Source organism: Schistocerca piceifrons, chromosome 5 (assembly GCF_021461385.2).
Source record: "Schistocerca piceifrons isolate TAMUIC-IGC-003096 chromosome 5, iqSchPice1.1, whole genome shotgun sequence".
Classification (NCBI taxonomy): Eukaryota; Metazoa; Arthropoda; class Insecta; order Orthoptera; family Acrididae; genus Schistocerca; species Schistocerca piceifrons.
In genome coordinates, this window is record NC_060142.1 from 603,746,746 (window position 1) to 603,768,914 (window position 22,169).

The 22,169-nt window shown below is 38.3% G+C and overlaps 1 protein-coding gene across 1 annotated transcript in view; it reads right to left on the reverse strand.

Annotated features, from left to right (window-relative positions):
* LOC124799162 (odorant receptor coreceptor-like) overlaps positions 1-22,169 on the reverse strand; it is a 110,012-nt gene that overhangs the window by 38,794 nt on the left and 49,049 nt on the right. Inside the window, exon 5 of the mRNA XM_047262701.1 lies at positions 9,903-10,007. Coding sequence (XP_047118657.1) covers positions 9,903-10,007 — 105 coding nt within the window. The remainder of the gene's footprint in view (positions 1-9,902; positions 10,008-22,169) is intronic.

Sequence of the window (22,169 nt, forward strand, 5' to 3'; positions counted from 1 at the left end):
TGATTTGCCAGACCATTCTTTCATGAATACCTTGAAGAGTTGCGGTCCTGCTACACTTACCTCGAGATACGTTGAAGATTACTTTGGCTTCAAGTTAAGACAAGAAATTTTTAGTCATGCCACATATCGATTTGAATATTTCGCATGCAACAGTTGTCTATTTTATGTGTATGTACCTGCACATACTGCTATTTCTAAGTCGATAAAAGCGGTATTAACCTTAAAACCGCCTTCTAAGTTTTTTAGTGGCCTTCTGACTGGTTTGATGCGGTCCGCCTTTAATTCCTTTCCTGTGCCGAACTTTTCACCTCAAAGTACCACTTGCACCCCACGTCCTCACTTATTTGTGGGACCCCACTCTCTGACTTCCTTTACAGTTTTTATCTTCCTCAGCTTCCTCTAGTAACGTGGAAGTTATGCTGTGGTTTCTTAAAACATGTCCTATCAATCTGTTACTACTTGTTAGTGTATTCCGTATGTTCATTTCTTCAGGGCTTCTGTAGAGAACCTCCCCTTCTTTGCCTTATAAACCGACGCAATTTTCATCGTTATTCCGAATCACCACATTTCAAACGTATCAATTGTCTTCTAATGCTGTTTTCGACAGTCCATAAGTCACCATCATAAAATTCCCAGACATTTCGTTTCCAAATTAATGCCTATATTTGAAATGAATATACCATACTTCATTTGACCAGAACCAACTTCATTTCCAGTGATAGTTTGCGTTTTAGGTCCTTTTTGCTTCGTCTGTCATAGTTTATTTGACTTCCAAAGTTGCAGAATTCCTTTACCTTGTCTACTTTGCTGTCAACAATTTGGATGTTGAAGTTCTCGATATTCTTTTTTCTGCTGCTTCTCGTTATTTTCGTCTTTGGTTTATTCTCAATTCATATTCTTTGCTCAATAGACTGTTCATTCCATTCAACAAATCCTATTAATGTCCATTGTTTCAGCGTAACGACAAGCGCCGCCACGAAGATCAAGAACGATACAGCAGAGAGGGCTGTGAGACGACGTCAGCCAATAGCATGCTGACTAGAACGTAACCACGACAGGAGCAGCATCTACACGGTAAGAATAAAAGCGAAAAGCGACGCGCCGCCTAGAGCCCGCGCACCCCCTCCTCCAAGTGCCACACATCTTTTCTTCTCGCCTCCATACCCCAGAGCAGTTTCTCCTCTTTCCCTCCCCCCCCCCCCCCCCCGCCAAGAGTCTGTGACCCACTCCTCGGCTGTTTCCCTCTCCTCTCCTTCCCTCCCCAGCCCCCTTCTGCTCGCACCCGCACTATCCCTCCCCCTACTCTAGCACCACCCATTCTCCCTCTCTCTTCCCTTCTCCCTTGTATACGTATCCCTGGCAGGTCCAGTATGTTCTTCGTCATGTGTGCTCCATCAGCCTCGTGTTCGGTGCTGTTTTACCGTGAAGTGAACTGCTGTCATTTTAATCGGCTGCTGGACGTGTACATAGTGTTTCTGTCCATGGTAATTCTGTGATACTCTGCCTCTTGCAACTTTTATTGTCCGGCCATACTTCACCTTGTGTTCTTTTGATCGTGTGTGGTCTTTTGTGTACACTACTATTTTGGATTTGTATCTTCATTTTTACAGTCACCCCCTTTTGTATGCTACCTCCCATAATGTTACCCCTTTTTTATGTCTCTGTTTCGCCATATTTTCTCCTTTATGTTGTTTTAAATGCCTCCCTGTTATGCACTTACTGTCTCGGCTGAAAAGCGGCGCTATACTGCTGCCAGCCCTTCCCTAATGGGGAATTGAAAAGTAAATAAATAAATAAATAAACTGGCCTCGGCGCACTAGTAGATCTGGACTAGAAGAGAGCACTAGAAGAGCTGCAGAGACAGTATGGATAGGAGTGGCTTATGAACTTGTGGGATTGGCTTGCATGGAATTTGTATCTATCAAAGGAGATTGATTATTTGCATGTCGCCAATAGCTTGCGACCCATCATGTAGAAACGAAAGTTAAATACTGTCATTCAATTACTGCAATAAACTAAATTAATATGAATTGCTTGTATGTTTTCCAGTCATCTGAGAAAACAGCTTCCCAGACACCCTGTAAGAGACTAGTGGGCAGGATCCCACATCCATGATTTTCACTGAGGATAACGATGTCAAGAGCGAATGTTATCGTTGGTATACTTCCACACTGCATTTTATTTACACTCTCGAACTTTTCTTTTACTTCTGTCGTTGCTTCCTCGATTTTAGATTGAACGGTAGGGGTGAAAGATAGCATTCCCGGCCCGGACCGTTTTCACTCCTAGTATCTCGACCTTGGCCTTCAGTCTCAGTGTTCGCTTATTGTAGTTGTTCACTGATACTACTATACAAAGGAACGTCGTTTAGCGTTCCTAGAAAATAGCATTATAAGTACTTCACCTTTTCAGTTCCTATTCTCACACGATACTCTAATAAACATCCTGACAGACAAATTTTACATATTTTAAAATAACATGGTATACAAGTACATATAAAAAATATAAAAGAGAAACGCTGTTAGCAAAAATTTCGAAGAAGTCTTCACTGACTTTCTGAAAATTTTTACAAGATACTGTAATAAACCTTCGTATGGATATAGCTATACATTATTTTATATATGTCATTTATAGATGTATGTAAAGCGTCAAAGCTTGACTCGATACTCTAATAAAATTTAGACGAACGTAGGCTATGAATTTTTTAAACGACAATGCACAGGCTTTCTGTTAACGACTGTGGGCCAGAAAATTGCTGTGCTGTGAAAATATGCAATTTTGATATATTTTTCGCTGCCACTTTCATCAGCGATGCGATTGCACGTAAAACATTAGAAAAATTGATTGTTCCATCTATTTTCTTTCACTTTGCATGTTTTCAAACAAAAATTTTGTACACAGCTATGTGCTGTTCTGTTTTGTTCCTAGACGTCGGTTTCACATAAATCAGAAAACTACTTCGGAAAGTTGATTCGTCCGAAGCTTTGTAATCCTACCCTTTCACAAAATATGCGAAATACTGTCGTTGACGTTACTACCAGATTCAGCATCTGGAGGGGTGTCTTTCATGCCCCGTATATCAGTGTTCCAAACAGATGTACTCATTCATTTTAAGGGACTTCAGGTTCGAATCAAAGTTTCGTTTGCAGTCTCAAGGTCAGAGTGAGGCATAAGAGGACAGACAACGAGGGGTGGGGGGGGGGGGGAGGAAACTGACAAAAAGTGTGGTGAAAAGCAGACAGGCAGAGAGAGGAAGGAAGTGATGAGGGGGGGGGGGGGGGGAGAGAAGGAGCTGATGGATAAAGAGAGGAGGAAGCGGGCGAAGAGAATGGGAATGAAGGCGTTTAGGACATATATCACAACTCCCACATGAATTTAGCAATTGCGAGGCATTGTTTGCTAGTATTGTATATACCAGTCTTTCCCCACAGTTTACTCTTATCTTTTTCAGAATTTCTGAATGCTCATCTCATGAATGAACGGAAGAGATTGGAATTCCCGTTATGTTGGTTCCACACGACAGTTACTTGCTCTTAACAACATTCACCAGATTCAAGCACAACACGAAGTTCAAATTTCAGCCAGATATAAACGTCAGTATCGTAGGTCTACTGTTCTGCACCTTTGTCCTGCAACACCTCTTGTACCCTGTTGTAGCCATTACGTGTTTTTCATTAACATGCGACAGTCCTTGTTCCAGAGAACTGCTAAAATCAGTTGCATTTTTCTTACACGCTTGCTGAAAAGCAGCTGCCTACTCCGGATAAAGCTACTTGAACAGATTTTAAATTCCGCGTTTCCTTCTTGCTATAACTGTCATTTACTCGTCTCTGCGTTGACTGAAGAATGAATGTGCTCAATAACCTTAAATGAAGTAATTTCGGATGACAGAATCTAATTTTCCACCCCGCTTTCGTTTCAGAATCTTTCGCTTCATTTCCATCAAGATCAATGCTTGAACTCTACCATCAGCTCTTACCAACCGAAAGCGGGACGCATCTGACCAAGGCCACGGTTTTCCAGTACTCAATGTCCAACCGATACGATCACCTGCCCAGAAGCGGCGCTTCACCTGGCCACATTATTTTCTTCCTCTGTTGGTAGGCTCCAGGTTTGAGTCTTTTATTTTCACAGTCCGAGAGGTAAAAATCTTTCTTTACGCAATTTTGAACGCTTCTCACGTAACTGTTCGTACTCTTGAGTTCGTTCGCCAACATTGCAACACTGGCTTTTTGCTACACCTTCCCAAAATTTTTACACAGCCATGGTGGGCTCTTGCAATTCCTTCTAATTCACAAAAATGACGATCAGATTGCGTACTATAAGTTTGAATTTTCGTTAGAGCTATTCTAAATTCACCTTTTTACCACTGAATGTTCTAATTATTACAAAAGTCTCTAATCATTTTACAATAGAACTTTCTAAGGGCTTATAACATACTAAGTTTCCTCACGTTTAACTCAACACAAGTGATCAATGATATGATATTCTTGTACTATCCATGCCCTGAATTGATAATTTCGATCCTGATACTTTCTTTCTATTTTTGCAGTTACATCAAATACTTTCCTCTGCAGATGGATGTTTCTTCATCTGATAAGGATGCTATTTTTAGGAAATGTCTATTGGGTAATGGTGGATGGCTGATGTAAATTATCTGCGACCTCTTTGGCACGATAAAAACTCCTTCAGCAATGTTTTATATATTCATTTCTTATCTGGACACGTCACTGATTTCTGTCTTACCTGGACATTAAACTATTTACTTCAACTGAGAGCCTAACCATTGTTGCCCACTACCTTTAGAACTTAATTCTTCGCAACTATTTATTGCTGTCTTAAGTAACCTTTCTGAACCAAGTATGACTTGCTCGTTGTTATCGATAGTGAGAGAAATAAATTTTAAAAGCCTACTGCACTTCAACAATGAAGTAATATTAGGTTTATATCCTTATCTGGCGGAAGTGCATCTCCTCTATAGCAACTTCGATTACCAAAACTCTCATGTACCTGACTCATCTGGTAGACTGAGAGTCTCCTTTAAAGTACTAGGCTGGTGCATAAGTTCGTAGCGTTTATGTTTCGCATATTGATATTCCGGTTGCTATGGGTTTACTTACTTACTGAGTTTTTTTTAATTTGTTGATCACTGTTGCTGTTTGCGTTTTCATATGGTCATTTTGTCATTCGGAGATAGTGAGTGGAACAGTGGATGCTATGAAATGGAGTGCCAAATGGAGAAATCGGAACATTTCCGATGTTTTCTTCTGTTTGAGTGCTGTAGAGGGGTGACAGCAGCGGAGACAGCCAGCAATGTTTGCACCGTCCGTAGGGATAATGCTGCTGGAAAAAGCAAGGCAAGAAAATGGTTTTTTCGTTTTAAGGAAGATCGTTTAGTAACACTCATCGTCCAAGAAGACATTTCAGGTTTTTAAAATACCGTTTAAACCCATTAATCCACAATGACCCACGCCACTGTACTCATCAACCGGCAGATGTACTTAACTTTGGTCTCTCGGCATAAACTGGATCTTAAATCACACTGATCTTTTCTATCCTGTATCGCTACTAGTTAACTAACACAACGAAAAGAAAGACGTGGTTGAGCCCAAACAAAACAGCGACTCCCTGTATGAAGACCAACCCGCATTCACAAAAGTTAATGCTATACATCTGGTGGAACAGAATACTGCGAATTGCCTCCCCGAAGTGTAATCATCACTGCTGACACTTATTGTCAACAACTGAAACGTCTTGCAAACGCAATCCAAGAACAACGACCAAGAATACTACGTGAAGTGATGCTACTCCACAATAACGTCGCCTCCAACATTCAGCTAAACTAACGAAAAACGCTATAGAAGACTTGGGTTGGGAAACAATTTCACACCCACCCGATTCAGTTATCTTGTGCCCTCAGGATTTAACCTTCTCCGCTCTCTGTCGAACAACATTGAAGGAACTACTTTCCAAGACAAAAATTCGCTCCGAATATGACTCGACGAGTTTTTCGCATCAAGGACACGTGATTTCTACTGTCTAGGAATGGAAAACTTACCCCAGCGCAGGCATTCTTTTGTAGCGATGGAGAGTATATTACTGATGACTAATGTCTCTGTTAGGTGTATCTCTTGTGTTTATTAAACTCGAGGGAAAACGCTGCGAACTTATGCATCAACCCATTATATATTCCTACGTGCATGTACTCATGTATTCCGCTTCCTGACAATAATACACACTTTGTGTGTTAAATCAGACCTCCACTCTACACAAAAAGTATTAAATATACATCTGGAATCCTCGGACAGGCGAAGGATATCCAAACGAGAGGGCTATGATATAATGCCACAAATGCCAAGATGTGCACTCGCGCCTCCTCTGCCCGCTTATCCCTTGTCCCTTGCCACCCAAGATAACAGCTTAACATAAACCACGAACTGCAGCAATCTGCAGCCAGTGGCTATTGCGAGAGCTTCGAAGTCTTGGACAAGACCAATTGACGAGCGTAAGGAGATCATACTGATCACTGCAAAATATTGAAGAAGGTTATCCAGAAATCTAAACACCTGCATTATGAGAAAAAGATAAATACATCCAGCAATAAAATAAAAACAATATGGGATATAGTTAAGTCAGAGACAGGTAGGACCAGAAATGAGGAGGAACAAATAGCTCTAAAAATAAATGAAACCCTGGTAACAAACGCATATTGTGTTGCAAACCATTTAAACAAGTATTTTGTCTCTGTTACTTTTAGTATGGGGTTGTCAGGTTCAGCAAATAATACAATGGAATATCTGAGACCATTGCACATGAGCAATCTCAATAAAATGAAATTGACACTTAACTTCACCCAAAGAAATAGAATCCATCACAAAGTCCTTGAAATCAAAGCATTCTAGTGGTTGTGATAACATAGAAACAAAGTCAATAAATGAGTGTTCATGTGAGCTTAGTCATATCTTACGTTATTTGTGTAATGAATCACTTGTCACAGGAACATTCCCAGAATGGCTTACATATGCTGAAGTTACACCTCTCCACAAGAAAGGGGACAAAGAAATGCCACCAAATTACAGACTGATCTCACTTTTGCCAGATTTTTCAAAAATCTTTGAAAAGGTTATGTTCAAGCGTGTACTTAAGCACCTTAGTGAAAATAACATACTGTCAGAGTCACAATGTGGGTTTCTTAAGGGTTCTGATAATGAGAAAGCTATTTAAACTTACAGCGAAAATGTCCTCAATTCATTGGACAACAAATTAGAGGCAACTGTCACATTCTCTGACCTGTCAAAGGCGTTTGACTGTTTGAATCACAGCATTTTATTAAGTAAATTAAAATATTATGGCGTCACTGGTAGTGCTGAAAAGTGGTTTTAGTCATATCTTACTAACAGAAAACAAAGGGTGTTATTACATAACATTTCAGCAGTAGGCAATCAGACATCATATGACTGGGAAGAAATTATATGTGGTGTTCCCCAAGGTTCCATACTCGGTCCACTACTGTTACTTGTGTATATTAATGACCTGTCATCTGTTACATTACCAGATGCCAAGTTTGTCTTATTTGCAGATGGTACAAACATTGCAATAAATAGTAAATCAAATATAAATTTAGAAAGGGCAGCTAATCAAATTTATACTGACATTAGTAAGTTGTTCATAGCCAACTCACTGTCAATAAACATTGAAAAGACCGACTATATGCAGGTCAGAACTTCGAAGAGATTTCCTTCTGGTATTTGTATAAAATACGATGACATGGATATAGGAGAAGTTGAGAGTGTAAAATTCTTGGGATTACACCTTGATAATAAATTCAGCTGGGAGTAACATACTAACGAACTGCTAAAGCACCTGAACAAGTCTGTGTTTGCAATGCGAATGATGTCAGACATAGAAAATATAAATATAAAAGAATTGACATATTTTGCTTATTTTCACTCCATATGGTATCATATTTTTGGGGTAACTCGACAAACAGTGAAACAATTTTTAGAGTACAGAAGCGTATAGTAAGAGTAATGAGTTGTGTAAATCCAACAACATCATGTCGAAACCTATTCAAAGAACTGGGCATATTAACCACAGCTTCTCAGTATATTTACTTCTTAATGAAGTTTGTTGTAAATAATACATTTCTTTTTCCAACTAACTGCTTAGTACACAGTATCAATACTAGGAATAAGAACAAAATACATAAAGATTTAAAATCATTTACTCTTACCCAGAAAGGAATCCAGTATTCAGCAACGCATATTTTCAATAAGTTACCAGCAACCATTAAGAGTTTAATTTCAGACAAGGCACAATTTAAAGATAATTTAAAAGAATTTTTGGTGGCCAATTCCTTGTATTTCATCCATGAGTTTTTCAACAAGTGCAGTAGACAACTCTAATGGAAATTTACTATACTTTAATTGTTGATAGTACTTGGCTGTAACAGCCAACTACCTACTACGTGAATGATGGATATATGGAAAGCAGATATAAGTCTTAAGTCTGTAAATAGTGGAAGTTTGATTTTAAATCTTGTACTTAATCTGACTGTTCTTAACTAAGGATCACTGAAATGAATAATTTACTTAAATTTTTGACAATACTTGGTTGTAATAGCCAAGAAACAAGCACATGATGGATTCAATGAAAGCAGATATAAGTATTAAACCTGTAAATACTAGAAGTTTTAATTTAATTCATGTACATAATTTTACTGTTTATTGACAGAGGATCATTAAAATGAATGAATCTCAAGTTTTTGAAATTATATTTTTGTAATGCATTTATCCGACATTTTCCTCACCCAGGAGGATTCCCTCTTTTATAGGTCTATGGAATGAATAATTAATCTAAACTAATCTTTGGTGACCAAACAGCTGTCCCCTCCAATAGCTATGGTATTCTACGTAAACAATGCTACAGAGCTTCAAAATATATGAAGAACGACATCGCGCAAGTGCTGTAATCTGTATTTATTCAGAATCACTGGTTTCAGACATGCACTCGTCTCCTGGTTTAATATTAACCAGGTAAAATGAAGGTTCGTAGGCATCAAATACTCTATTGCAGCATTTGTCGCATATACATGTATCAATTATCTTATACAGTTTTCCATCAATCAGTGCACAGATCGATATTCCATCGCAGTGTTCCGTGTACTGCCTGACCAATATCATAAAATAGCTATGGATAAGAATGGCTGAAATACTGACTTACATCCTTATTCATAGCTGTTTTATGCTAATGGTTCGGCCATAAAAGGAAATATATATTTTTACAGAAGTTCTGCTGACCACGTACGCAGCAGAAACACACATTGTTCATCACTACACAGACCTCTGTAAAAATAACAACTACGACATTATAGCAGTGAGAGAAGAGATGGAAATTACATAGCACATCTTAAAACCAGAATGATAATCTTAGACTAGACTGGTTCGCTAAATTCAGTTGCAGAATAAACTCCGTTGAGTTTCTGATAAATTAGTCATCTCAAGAAATTAATTAATGCTCACGTGTACTAAATGAAGCAACAAAAATAGTTGATTTCACCTCTTCCTTTTTAACATTTTCCCAAAAATCTCAGGGAACGAGGCAATTTTGCAAGTTTTGTATAGAAGTTATTTAGTTTAAATTTTATGGAGCTCAGATAGGGACAGGACAAAAGCTATGGGTTTCACGAAAATTATTCGAAATAACTTTTGTCGTAACTTGAAACATTAGTTATACCTTCGAATATTTGATTCTGAACTATACCTTCCTAGTTTAAAGCTTGTGGAGCTCAGTTAGAGACGGACAAAAGCTCCGGGTTTAACGAAAACTGTTCGAAATAACATTTGTCAAAGCCTTAGAGATTAGTTATATCTTCTAATATTTGATACTGAACTATTCCTTACCTTTGTGATCAGTACTTCTCCATACCAGCAAAATATTAGGAGCTGAATGGCTGCTCCAGTGAAGTATACACTGTACCGACAAAGGTCGCCAAAGTCATTAGAAATCTGTAACATACGGCGAATGAGCCAGTAACTATGTGCAATCAAGTACATTCGACGTATGCTAAAATACAAATGGAATTGACTATAACGTTATTGGTTTCCATCTGCTGCCCCACCCAGGCTACCTCCGATGCCTGTCCAATCGGTTCAGACTCTGGCCTGGCTGCCTCTGACACTGGGTCGGCCGACTCCGCCACCAGCTCTTGTGGAGCAACAGAACCCACACTACCCGAAAGGTAACAACGGCAGGTGAATTGGGGAACTACTGCCCTATTAGCTTTGCAGCTCGTGCATCTATATTTCTGGCAAGATTAATATACAGAAGAAAGGGAAACGCAACTGAGGAAATGTTAGATGACTAATTATTTGGTCTTACCGAACATAAAAGCAGGAAAGGGAGTTTCACCAAATCTGATTATGGCCATAAATTCACTGCACAAAAATAGTGAAAGAAGGATCCGTACTGTAAGAAATGCGACAGAATATGCTGATATTAATCAAGGAGTCGAGACAAGACTGCCAATTGTATCCCACCCTACCTCTACATCTACAACTACATCTACATGGCTGCTTTGCAAATCACCTTTAGGTACCTGGCGGAGGATTCGTCGAACCACCAATAATTCTATAAGTCCACTCTCTAACAGCGTGAAGAAGAAAGGAGCACCTATATCTATCCATGTGAGCTCAGATTTCTCTTATTATATTATGATGACGTTCTTCCCTATATAAGTTGGCGTCAACAAAATATCTTTGCATCCGAAGGAGAAAGTTGGTGACTGAAATTTCGTGATGAGATACCGACGTAGCGAGCAATGTCTTTATTTTGATGATATCCACGCCAAATACTTTATTATACCCGTGACAGTCCCTCCAATATTTCTCGATACTACGAAAGGTGGTGCTCTTCTTTGAACTTTCTCAATGTACCCCATTAACCCTATCTGTTTATGATACCACATCGCCCAGTGGTACTCCAAAACAGCGTAATAGATCTGTTGCACCTTCTAAGTGATCTGCCAATAAACTACCATCTTTGGTTCACCTTCACCGCAGCATCTTGTATGTGGTTTTCGAATTTAAATTGTTGGTAATTGTAATTCCAAGATATTTAGTTAAATTTAAGGTCTTTAGATTTAACCGATTTTTTGTGTAACCGAAATTTAACGGATTTCTATTTTCACTCTTGTGGATGAACTTATATTTTCCATTACTTAGGATCAATTCCCAATTTCCGTATCGTACATATATCTTATCTAAATCCTTTTGCAAGGTTTAGATCTTCTGATGACTTTAGCAGACGATAAACGACAGTAACCTCTACAAAGAACGTAAGTGGCTGCTCAGACTGTCCCCTAAATCGTTTATATAAACGAGGATAAACAGAGGGTATATAAAATTACCTTCGGGAACGCCAGATATCATTTCTGTTTTTACTCGATGACTTTCCGTCAGTTACTGTGAATTGTTACCTCACTGACAGGAATTGACGAAACCTGTAGCATAACAGACACGATTTTCCTTAAACACGTAATCTGATTACAAGCCGCTTATGAAGTACGGTGTCGAAAGTCTTCTGGAAATCTAGATATATGGAACCAATTGGGAAGCTTTTGCCGATAGCACTCAACAATTTGCACGAGTAAAGAGCTAGTTGTTTTTCACAAGAACTATGTTTTCTAAATCCTTGATAAGTATTGGCCAATACACAGTTCGAACACAGTATTTGTTCCAAACTCTTGCTGCGTATCGACGTTAATGAAGTGGACCTCTGATTTAGTGGACAACACCGACTGACTTTCTTCAGTGTTGGTGTGAGGTGTGGAACTTTTCAGTCCTTAGGTATGGATGCTTCTTCGAGCGAGCTCTTGTATATAGTTAAGTATGGAGCTACTGCATCAGCATACTCTGAAATGGTATGCATTCTGGACCGGAATACTAGCTTCTGTTAAGTGATTTAATTTGCTTCACCTTTCGAAGAATGTCTATTTTAAAGTTACTTATCTTGGCGGTTGTTCTTGATTCGAATTCTGAAACATTGTCTTCGTATTCTTTGGTGGAGGGATTTCGGAAGGCTGGGTTTAGTAACGCTGCTTTAACAGGTCTGTCATCGATAGTCTGTCCATTTCTGTCACACAGAGACAGCTTTGATTCTGTCTTGCTACTAGCATACTTTACATACGGTCAGAGTCTCTTTGCATTTTCTGCCAGATTTAGAGACAGAGTTTCGTTTTTGAAACTGTTATAAGCACCTCGCATTTTTTAAATGTTTATATTGACAATATCAATGTGTTTATTTTATTTTGCTGAAAGACACATAAAGAACTAATGATTTTAAAATAATTACGATGCCATTTACTGATCATCAGATTGTGTTGTTGTGGTCTTCAGTCCAGAGACTGGTTTCACGCAGCTCTCCATGCTACTCTATCTCGTGCGAGGTACTTCATCTCCCATTACCTACTGCAGTCTACATCCTTCTGAATCTGTTTAGTGTATTCATCTGTTGGTCTCCCTCTGCGATTTTTACCCTCCACGCTGCCTCCAATACTAAACTGGTGATCCCTTGATGCCTCAGAATATGCCTTACCAATCGATCCCTTCTTCTAATCAAGTTGTGCCACAAATTTCTCTTCTCTCCAGCTATATTCAATACCTCCTCATTAGTTATGTGATCTACGCATCTAGTCTTCAGCATTCTTCTGTAGCACCACATTTCGAAAGCTTCTATTCTGTTCTCGTCCAAACTATTTATCGTCCATGTTTCACTTAAATACATGGCTACACTCGATACAAATACTTTCGGAAACAACTTCCTGACATTTAAATCTATACTCGATGTTAACAAATATCTCTTCTTCAAAAATGCTTTCCTTGCCATTGCCAGTCTACATTTTATATCCTCTCCACTTCGACCATCTTCAGTTATTTGGCTCCCCAAATAGCAAAACTCATTTACTGCTTTAAGCATCTCATTTCCTAATCTAATTCCCGCAACATCACCCGATCAAATTTGACACCATTTCATTATCCTCAGTTTGCTTTTGTTGATGTTCACCTTATGTCCTCCTTTCAAGACACTGTCCATTCCATGCCACTGCTCGTCCAGGTCCTTTGCTGTCTCTGACAGAATTACAATGTCATGGGCAAACCTCAATGTTTTTATTTCTTCTCCATGGATTTTAATTCCTACTCCGAATTTTTCTTTTGTTTCCTTTACTGCTTGCTCAATATACAGATTGAATAACATCGGGGAGAGGCTACAACCCTGTCTCACTCCCTTCCCAACCACTGCTTCCCTTTCATGCCCTTCAACTCTTATAACTGACATCTGATTTCTGTGCAAATTGTAAATAGTCTTTCACTCCCTGTATTTTATCCCTGCCACCATCAGAATTTGAAAGAGAGTATTCCAGTCAACATTGTCAAAAGCTTTCTCTAAGTCTACAAATGCAAGAAACGTAGGTTTGTCTTTCCTTAATCTATTTTCTAAAATACGTCGTAAGGTCAATATTGCCTCAGGTGTTCCAACATTTCTACGGAATCCAAACTGATCCTCCACAAGGTCGGATTCTACCAGTTTATCCATTCGTCTGCAAAGAATTCGTGTTAATATTTTGCAGTAGTGGCTTATTGAACTGATAGTTCGGTAATTTTCACATCTGTCAACACCAGCTTTCTTTTGGATTGGAATTGTTATATTCTTCTTCAAGTCTGAGGGTATTTCGCCTGTCTCATACATCTTGCTCACCAGATGGTATAGTTTTGTTAGGTCTGCATCTCCCAAGGCTGTCAGTAGTTCTAAAGGAATGTTGTCTATTCCCGAGGCCTTATTTCGACTTAGGTCTTTCAGTGCTCTGTCAAACTCTTCACGCAGTATCATATCTCGTATTTCATGATCATCTACATTCCCTTCCATTTCTATAATATTGTCCTCAAGAACATCGACCTTGTATAGACCCTCTATATACTGCTTCCACCTTTCTGCTTTCCCTTCTTTGCTTAGAATATGGTTTCCATCTGAGCTCTTGACATTCATGCAAATGGTTCACTTTTCTCCAAAGGTCTGTTTAATTTTCCTGTAGGCAGTATCTATCTTACCCCTAGTGATATATGCCTCTACATCCTTACATTTGTCCTCTAGCCATCCCTGCTTAGCCATTTTGCACATCCTGTCGATTTCATTTTTGAAACGTTTGTAATCCTTTTTGCGTGCTTCATTTACTGCATTTTTATATTTTCCCCATTCATCACTTAAATTCAATATCCTTTGTTCCCCCCAAGGATTTCTATTAGCCCTCGTCTTTTTACCTACTTGACCCTCTGCTACCTTTACTATTTCGTCTCTCAAAGCTACCCACTCTTCTTCTACTGTATTTCTTTCCCCCATTCTTGTCAATCGTTCCGTAATACTCTCAATGAAGCTCTCTAGAACCTCTGGTTCTTTCAGTTCATCCTGGTCCCATCTCCTCAAATCTCCTCATTTTTGCAGTTTCTTCAGTTTTAATCTACAGTTCATCACCAATTGATTGTGGTCAGAGTCCTCATCTGCCCCTCGAAATGTCTTAAAATTTAAAACCTGGTTCTTGAATTCTATCTTAACAATATATAATCTATCTGATACCTTCTGGTAATTCCCGGCTTCTTCCATGTATACAACCTTCTTTCATCATTCTTGAACCAGGTGTTAGCTATGATTAAGTTATGCTCTGTGGAAAATTCCACCAGGCAGCTTCCTCTTTCATTCCTTCCCCCCAATCCATGTCCACCTACTACGCATCCTTCTCTCTCTTTTCCTACTATCAAATTCCAGTCACCCATGACTATTAAATTTTCGTCTCCCTCCCCTATCTGAATAATTTCTTTTATCTCATCATACATTTCATCAATCTCTTCGTCATCTGCGTAGGTAGTTGGCATATAAATTGTAACGTCCCCATTGAAAAATTTACGAACTACTGTGCTGATAAAGACCTATGTTATTAGATTTTCAAACAGCTGAGCAAAACTGAAAGTACTCAGAAATTCACTAAAGTGACACACAGTATTTTTATCGCGACGCAGTCTGACTTTCAGTAATCCCCACAAAAGAATGGCCCTGACTAACAAGAACCTATACCTTTCATGAATTCTTACCTCACAAAATTCTTCGTTTCTCGAACTACTGCAACACAGCGAGCGCCAGTACTGCCAGCTAAATAAAAGATTCTAACTACTGAAGGCACTAACTACTGATAGGCGTAGTTAGCAAATGAAAGATTTTGATGGAGAACAAACAATGTATTTACCTTAATAGTTTTCAAAAGTCATAATATATATATCAGTTCACGACATACAATCTTACAAATTTACTGTCTCTGTAAAGATCATCCGCTCTCAAAACTTCACCATCTCACGCCCCACATCCACCACTGCTGGCGGCTCACCTCCAACTGAGCAACGCTACACACTGTTAACAGCCAACTGCCCAACGCTACAATAACGACTATTGCAACAATGCCGACCAGCCTCAGACTGCACACAGCACAGCCAGTGATTTTGATACAGAGCGCTACGTCGCGGTGGCGTTACCAACGTAAAAACCTAAACAGCCTACTTACATAGTCCCCATGCTCCCCACAAAAAATTTTGCAAATGGTTTTGAGCAGTGGCCAATAGAGATTTAAAAAAAAAATCAAACGTACGCACTTATTGATACAATGTCGGTCAAAAGCTAACATTTTCTCACAGTCCATAAAAACAGTCCTGATCATTCATCACAGTAGTAACTGCAGTTTTATTCTCAAAGTCTGAGCAGTAAAAGAAAATGCACATGGAAGTAGTGGATTTCCATGCAGTCTTGAAGAGGTAGTGTTGTCCTTCCAACGGAAAGACAGTGCTGACTCCTGACATGCAGACAGGTAATGGGCCACAACAGAGCAAACCCACAGCAGAGTCAGTCGAAATTTTGAAGAATATTGGTAGGTAGGTCATCACAGAGCAGACCCACAGTAGTCCTAGTAGAGATTATGGTCTTGCTGGGCCACCATGTGCAGACCCACTGCAGTCCTTGTAGAAATAATGGTATTGGTGGATCATCAAAGGTGCAAACCCACTTCAGTCCTTGTAGAGACGGCCAGCAGCCATCCGTTGCGACTGTGCATGCATACAATCACCATCGAAGGGTCTTGCGGACAATGTAGCAAGTCTATAAACCACAATTTATGCACTCACAAAGTTTTTGGAATTGTCCTCAGAACCAGCAATGTAGTTAACCAGCCCCTTGCTGAATTAGCAACACACGTTGGAGCACTAACAGTCCTCTTTTTTTTTTTTTACATATTGTGCATATACTGTGGCCAACAGAAATGTGTGCAGTGAAATGAATGCTTACAAGTTACTAAAGTTGATGAACTGGTGTCAATTAGAATATTATAATATGAGAATACAATAACAAAGGTACAAAATATATCATTAAAGAACATAACAATACAGATAGCATTTGTAGTAATACAGGCGCTACAAAAGAATCGAAATAACATTAGTTTCCGGAGGACGACAACTACGAAACTTTCACAGAATTATCTTACAGCAAGACGCACATTTAGCGCTAAAGGGCATGTATATGAGTGATTAATTTTGTACTTCAAACATTCATTTTTAACGCTTTTTGAATTACAAAGAAAGTCTTCCGTGATAAATTTCATTCCATTTGTGTAATCTGTATCGCCTGAGGGTATAATTACATTAATCCTCACAGGGGTACATGCTTACTTTGTGTACCATGTATTTGGCAAGCACAAGGAGCCCTAGCTGATATGGTATTTGCTTATACAACTTTACACATTGGTACTATATTCCTCTAACACAGAATTACACAGCTATCTGATTATTTAACAGAGAAACAAACATTTTTTTACGTCAGTGACAAATGTTTACGCAATTACACAGTTGGATAACTTCACACTTATGAAACTGAATTTTGTCTGTACTGTGTGAACTGTTCATATTTTTTCGCACCCAGTGTGTACTATGAGAGCTTTGAATAATGTATTTAGTATGGGATCATGATTTTTGAAGTACATTTGAGGTAGATGATTTTATTGAAGGTCTTTAAATTATTAAAAGAAGCTGCAACGATTTTGAGATGTGATTGATCTGTTATGATGTTATTGTTACCACAACGATGTGTATTATGCTGTTAAGACATGTTTATGATCAATAAGCTAATGCTATATGAGGAATCTGATTATGCTATGTATTTATTGTGATGAAATATTGAAGACATGTTGATGAATATGCATATGTGTAATAAGGTAAGGAATAAGGAGTAGTGGTTAGGGACTCTGATTTATGAAAAGGATGTTGGAAAGCAAGAATCGTACTTTAAGAGTTATGAAATGTGTGTACATATGTGGATGTTAGTTACCAAAATGCTGACAAAACTTTTTTGGACATTGTTATATATGAGATTTTGTTTCTACACACTTCTAACGTAAATTTCTAACATTTGAATTTTTTTATTTTATATGAGACTGTCACTGTAGTGGAAACTGCTGCTGTAAATATTTCAGTAAAGAAGGTAAATGACCTTGACGTAATGTGCTGTGGAGTCCCATCTGAGCGACAGTCACCTGGAAAAACAACCTTTTGTGTGTGCCTTTCAGAGGTACAGATGGAGAAAAAAGGAGGCCATTATACTCGCTATTGACATTTCTTTGAAGAAAGCATCGCAAATACTACACGCTCAAACTTGAAAACCTACGATTACACTGTGGAGCTGTTAATTTATGATATTTACTAAAATGCCTAATGATATGATGAGAAACAGTTTAGATCTATTGTCTTTCTAGTTGAGAGATTGCTCATTTTGTTTAATATCTAGTTTCTAGCTGCACTGCAGCATATAAAATAAATAAAATAAATAAAAAATGTTATTTTAAATATGTTAATTATTCTATCTGTATGACGGTGATTGTGATTGCAATTGTATTTGCTTATCTGGAACGTGGACGTTTAATTATTCGGTATCAGACGCTTGACAATGGCTTTTTCGTAAAGGCAATGTTACTCGTAGTTGACCGTGAAATAAAACTGAATAATCGGACTTCGTAATTAAATCGTTTCCAAAGACTGCTGCGGTAGGTGCGGACTCATAATCTAAATCTCAATATTACAATAATTTGCCAGCCATGCCAATACGTTGTACAGAGGTGATTATCTACTAAACATAAAAAAGTTACACAGTTAGTTAAATCAGATATATTCAATGAATAAGCCTACAGTTCATAATCCTACTTACTTTTATAAATATAAATTCTTCACAGAATCGAGTGCCTGGTGTGGTTGCAACTCGCAGTATTCTTCTATAACATGAAATATGGCGGTGTGCCAGACAATAAAAAAAAATACGTGCTTCTCGCACCACTTCAACCAGAGATCTCTCTCTTTCTTAATCAAACATAAGAGTAACGTAATTGTGCTTTTGTTTTATCAGCGACACAACGCTGCAGTTGTGTGCCATAGGCTTTATTTATTTGTCACTGATTATTTATTTAATTAATATTTCGCGTTTCCGAGGAAACTCACGCTCGGCATGCAAATGTGCCTTTATATTGCCCCCTGAATTGCGAGGCGAAAGAACACACCTGCAGGCGAGCAATTCACCTAAAGGCACAAGAAAATCTAAGTTATCTACAACTATTTACATGACTTACATTACACATTATACACATTATATACAAAATTTGAATGACGCGGGTGCGCTGTAAAAGTTCTAATTTTGGCAGACAGAGTGCGCGCATGCACAGAAGCGTCTGTGTAGCTGCGGCACTGCCGTTATATCGTACAGTTAGATCACGCGGCACAGTGTTGCAGATCATATTGTTCGTGAGCGCGCGTTTTTCAGTCGTTGCACAAAGAAAATATTCAACCAAGATTACATATGAAGACTGCATTCTATGACAGGTAACTTAGTTTTAAATTTACAATATTTGTTATAACACAATACAAATTAGATTGTTGAATGTTCTTAGTTACTTAGTATTGTTTTGAAATACTTCAAAGAAAAATGTCCGTATTTTTCAGGTGCGTTGACCTATACACATCGTGTCGTTATTACAGTTCATATTCATCCGCTGCACAATAATTTTTTACAGGTTAGTATCGTCGTGGTAAAGTTTTTTGATCACAGTAACATCGTTGTATAACAACGTGATTAATACATAAGCGTGTCCATTTCTCATTTCCATTATAGTCATAGTGATGCAGTTCGTTGTGACTAAAAGCATTGCTTATTACAGATCAGACGTGACCCGTCGAGTAATTGGTCCACGTGCAGTTCGTTTTTTACATTCCGTGAAAGCTTGGTTGCAGAACCTCGGACGGCACATAGCTGGCGTCGATCCTTGGACAGTCCAGGTAAGAGTGTCCGTCACATTTCGAGAACATTTCATTCCCTGAAGTTCCAACCAAAATTCTTCCACCCGTCGTGTTGTTTTCTGGACAGGCACTTTGTGTCCATTTAATCCAGTTAACATCTTGAAGTTGGGTACTGTAGTAATATCACTAGACGATGCACGAATTATGCACTTCACATTTTCAGTTTTTTGCTGAATATAGCTCACCTAAATGTTCGTAGTTATTAATCAAGGAAATCGTTCATCGCGTTCACATAGATACGCTGCATAATGAATGGCATTAACAGTTTCTTTCACATAGGTTTCCGCGTAGTTGCAGAGTTAGTAATGTTCGTTAATGTCCGTGAACAGTGGTTCACTATGCAATGTCTTTTTGGCACTCGTTTTGTTCAAATTTTTACATAGTAACAGTTACACTATACATCAGTTAAAAAAATAAGTAATTATACATACACACGTCACATATTTTCTTAGCATAAACATAATATAGTTGCACATAACATGTTTACATCATCATTACATCGCTATAGGTTATTACATTGTGTCACATTTGATTACATGAATTGCAGATATTTACATCCTCTTTAGCGGTTTTGCTGGGATATTATCGATGTTTTTTGTGATGTCATCTGAAATTAAGATAGGTTAGACACAACATTCATTACATCAGTAGGCAAGACCAGGCGTTTTCACCACTCAATAAATATTCAAAATAGTAAGAGAGAGAAAATGTTCGATTCCTCGCGTTTTGTGCGTGTGTGTAGAGTGTCTGTGTGGCCTTGACTACTGATAGATGCTTTTCGTGTTGAGAGATGTGCGTCTAATCTATTTCTCAAAGTAAAAGATCGCTTCACAGATGACGTCTGTCAGTTCGTCAGGTGTCACACCAAGTCAGTGGTACCTTCAGTAACAAATGTTCCGTGAAAAATTAATATGTCATCCACTGCTACGTAATCATAAATTTTACTTTAATATTCCGTCTTTCAGATGGAGACGCGCGCTGAAAGAAGAGTTCTTCTGTCTTCAACTGCGTCACTGGAACCGCTGAAATGAAATTTTCTATACTACTTATTATCTGTGTTGTAACAACAGAGTTTTTTCGAGTTGCTTAGCAATATTTTGATGGGTATGACTTTGACATTATTCAGCATGAAATGCTCTAAGATCTCGGTGTGCGTATAGCCCAATAATTTTGTTAGTTCTAGGATGTTGTAACAGATACGCACCAGGATGCGGTATGTTAACAATTATATAAGGTCCTTCATATAGCAGACGCCACTTAGCGTTGCGTCGTTTGAGTGCTACAGATTTATGATGAGTACGAAGTAGTACAAGCATTCCTACCTCGAATTTTTGTTTTCTTTTTATTATGTTTCTGTGATGTTTGTTTCGTATTTGTGCGTGATGTGTCAATGTAGTCAATACTTCTTTTATTTTCTGTTCAGGTGTGATTTCCTTGTCTGACAACTTAGGTAATGGTTCTATCCACTGATCGTTCTGTTTGCAATTGAACATGATCTCGTTAGGTGTGTAATTCGTATCGTAAATATTTAAGTTATTGTGTACGTCTTCGAAAAGACTTAGGTAGGACACCCAATTAGTATGTTTTGATGAAATGTAGGTCCTCATGAATCGATTTAATTCTCGGAAAAGTCTCTCAGTCGCGTTACATTGTGGACTAAACCTCGAAATAAATATACTTTTAATGTTATTGTCCTTCAAGAAATTTCTCCATTTGTACCCAGAGTAGTATGCTGCATTATCTGATAGAACTGCTTTAGGTTTTGCCACGTGCGTCAGGTAATCACTTGAGAATCTTCGTATTATAGCATTTGCAGTGGCGGATTTTAAAGCATAAAGTTTTACATGTTTAGAAAATATATCGTAAAAAGCTAAGATATATTTGACGCCTCCAGAGCTTGCTGGATGCGGTCCACTGATGTTAGTACACAGAATTTCCAGGGGTTTACTAGGTAAAATAGAATGTAAATCTGTTTTTGTGGATAAATTCTGAGGTTTTGATTTTTGACATATGACACATGTTTTTAGTTCCCTGTAAATTTTTCTTCTCATATTGCTAAAATAACAGTATGTACTGAGCTTTGCCAAACACTTTTTCGTCCCATAATGACCCCAAACTAAGTGTGTGTGCCAAATTAGATTACGTTCAGACTCTTTGGGAATGCATACACACCAGTTAGTAGCATTTGGAAGTCGGCGGTAAAATAACACATCATTGTGTAACTTGTAATACTTAGTCAAAGGATGATTGTGTTTTTCTACCAGTAATGTTATTATCTTATACCAGTGAGGATCAGATTTTTGTAATTCAGCCATGTTTCTGCACATATCAATATAATATTGGTGATACTGCTTGTCTTGCATTAAGAGAATCCTGTAGTCATTTATATTTTCTAAGTCACTGTTGGTATCATTCATACCTTGTGGAAGTCTAGACAAAGTGTCTGCAATGGTGTTGTCCTTACCTCTTATGTACTTAATTTCAAAAGAGTAGTTCTGAAGTGTAACTGCCCATCGTGATAGTCTAGGATGTACAAGTTTACAAGTTAACAAAAATGTCAGGGCCTGGTGATCGGTGTAAATTACCGTATGTTTTCCAAATAAATAATAATTGAATTTCTTGAATGCCCATACTATGGAAAGTGTTTCTAACTCAGTAGTGGAGTATGTACGCTCACATTCAGTTAGAGTGCAGGAGAGCTTCTGTAAAGTTTGGAAGGTAGGAGACGAGGTACTGGCAGAAGTA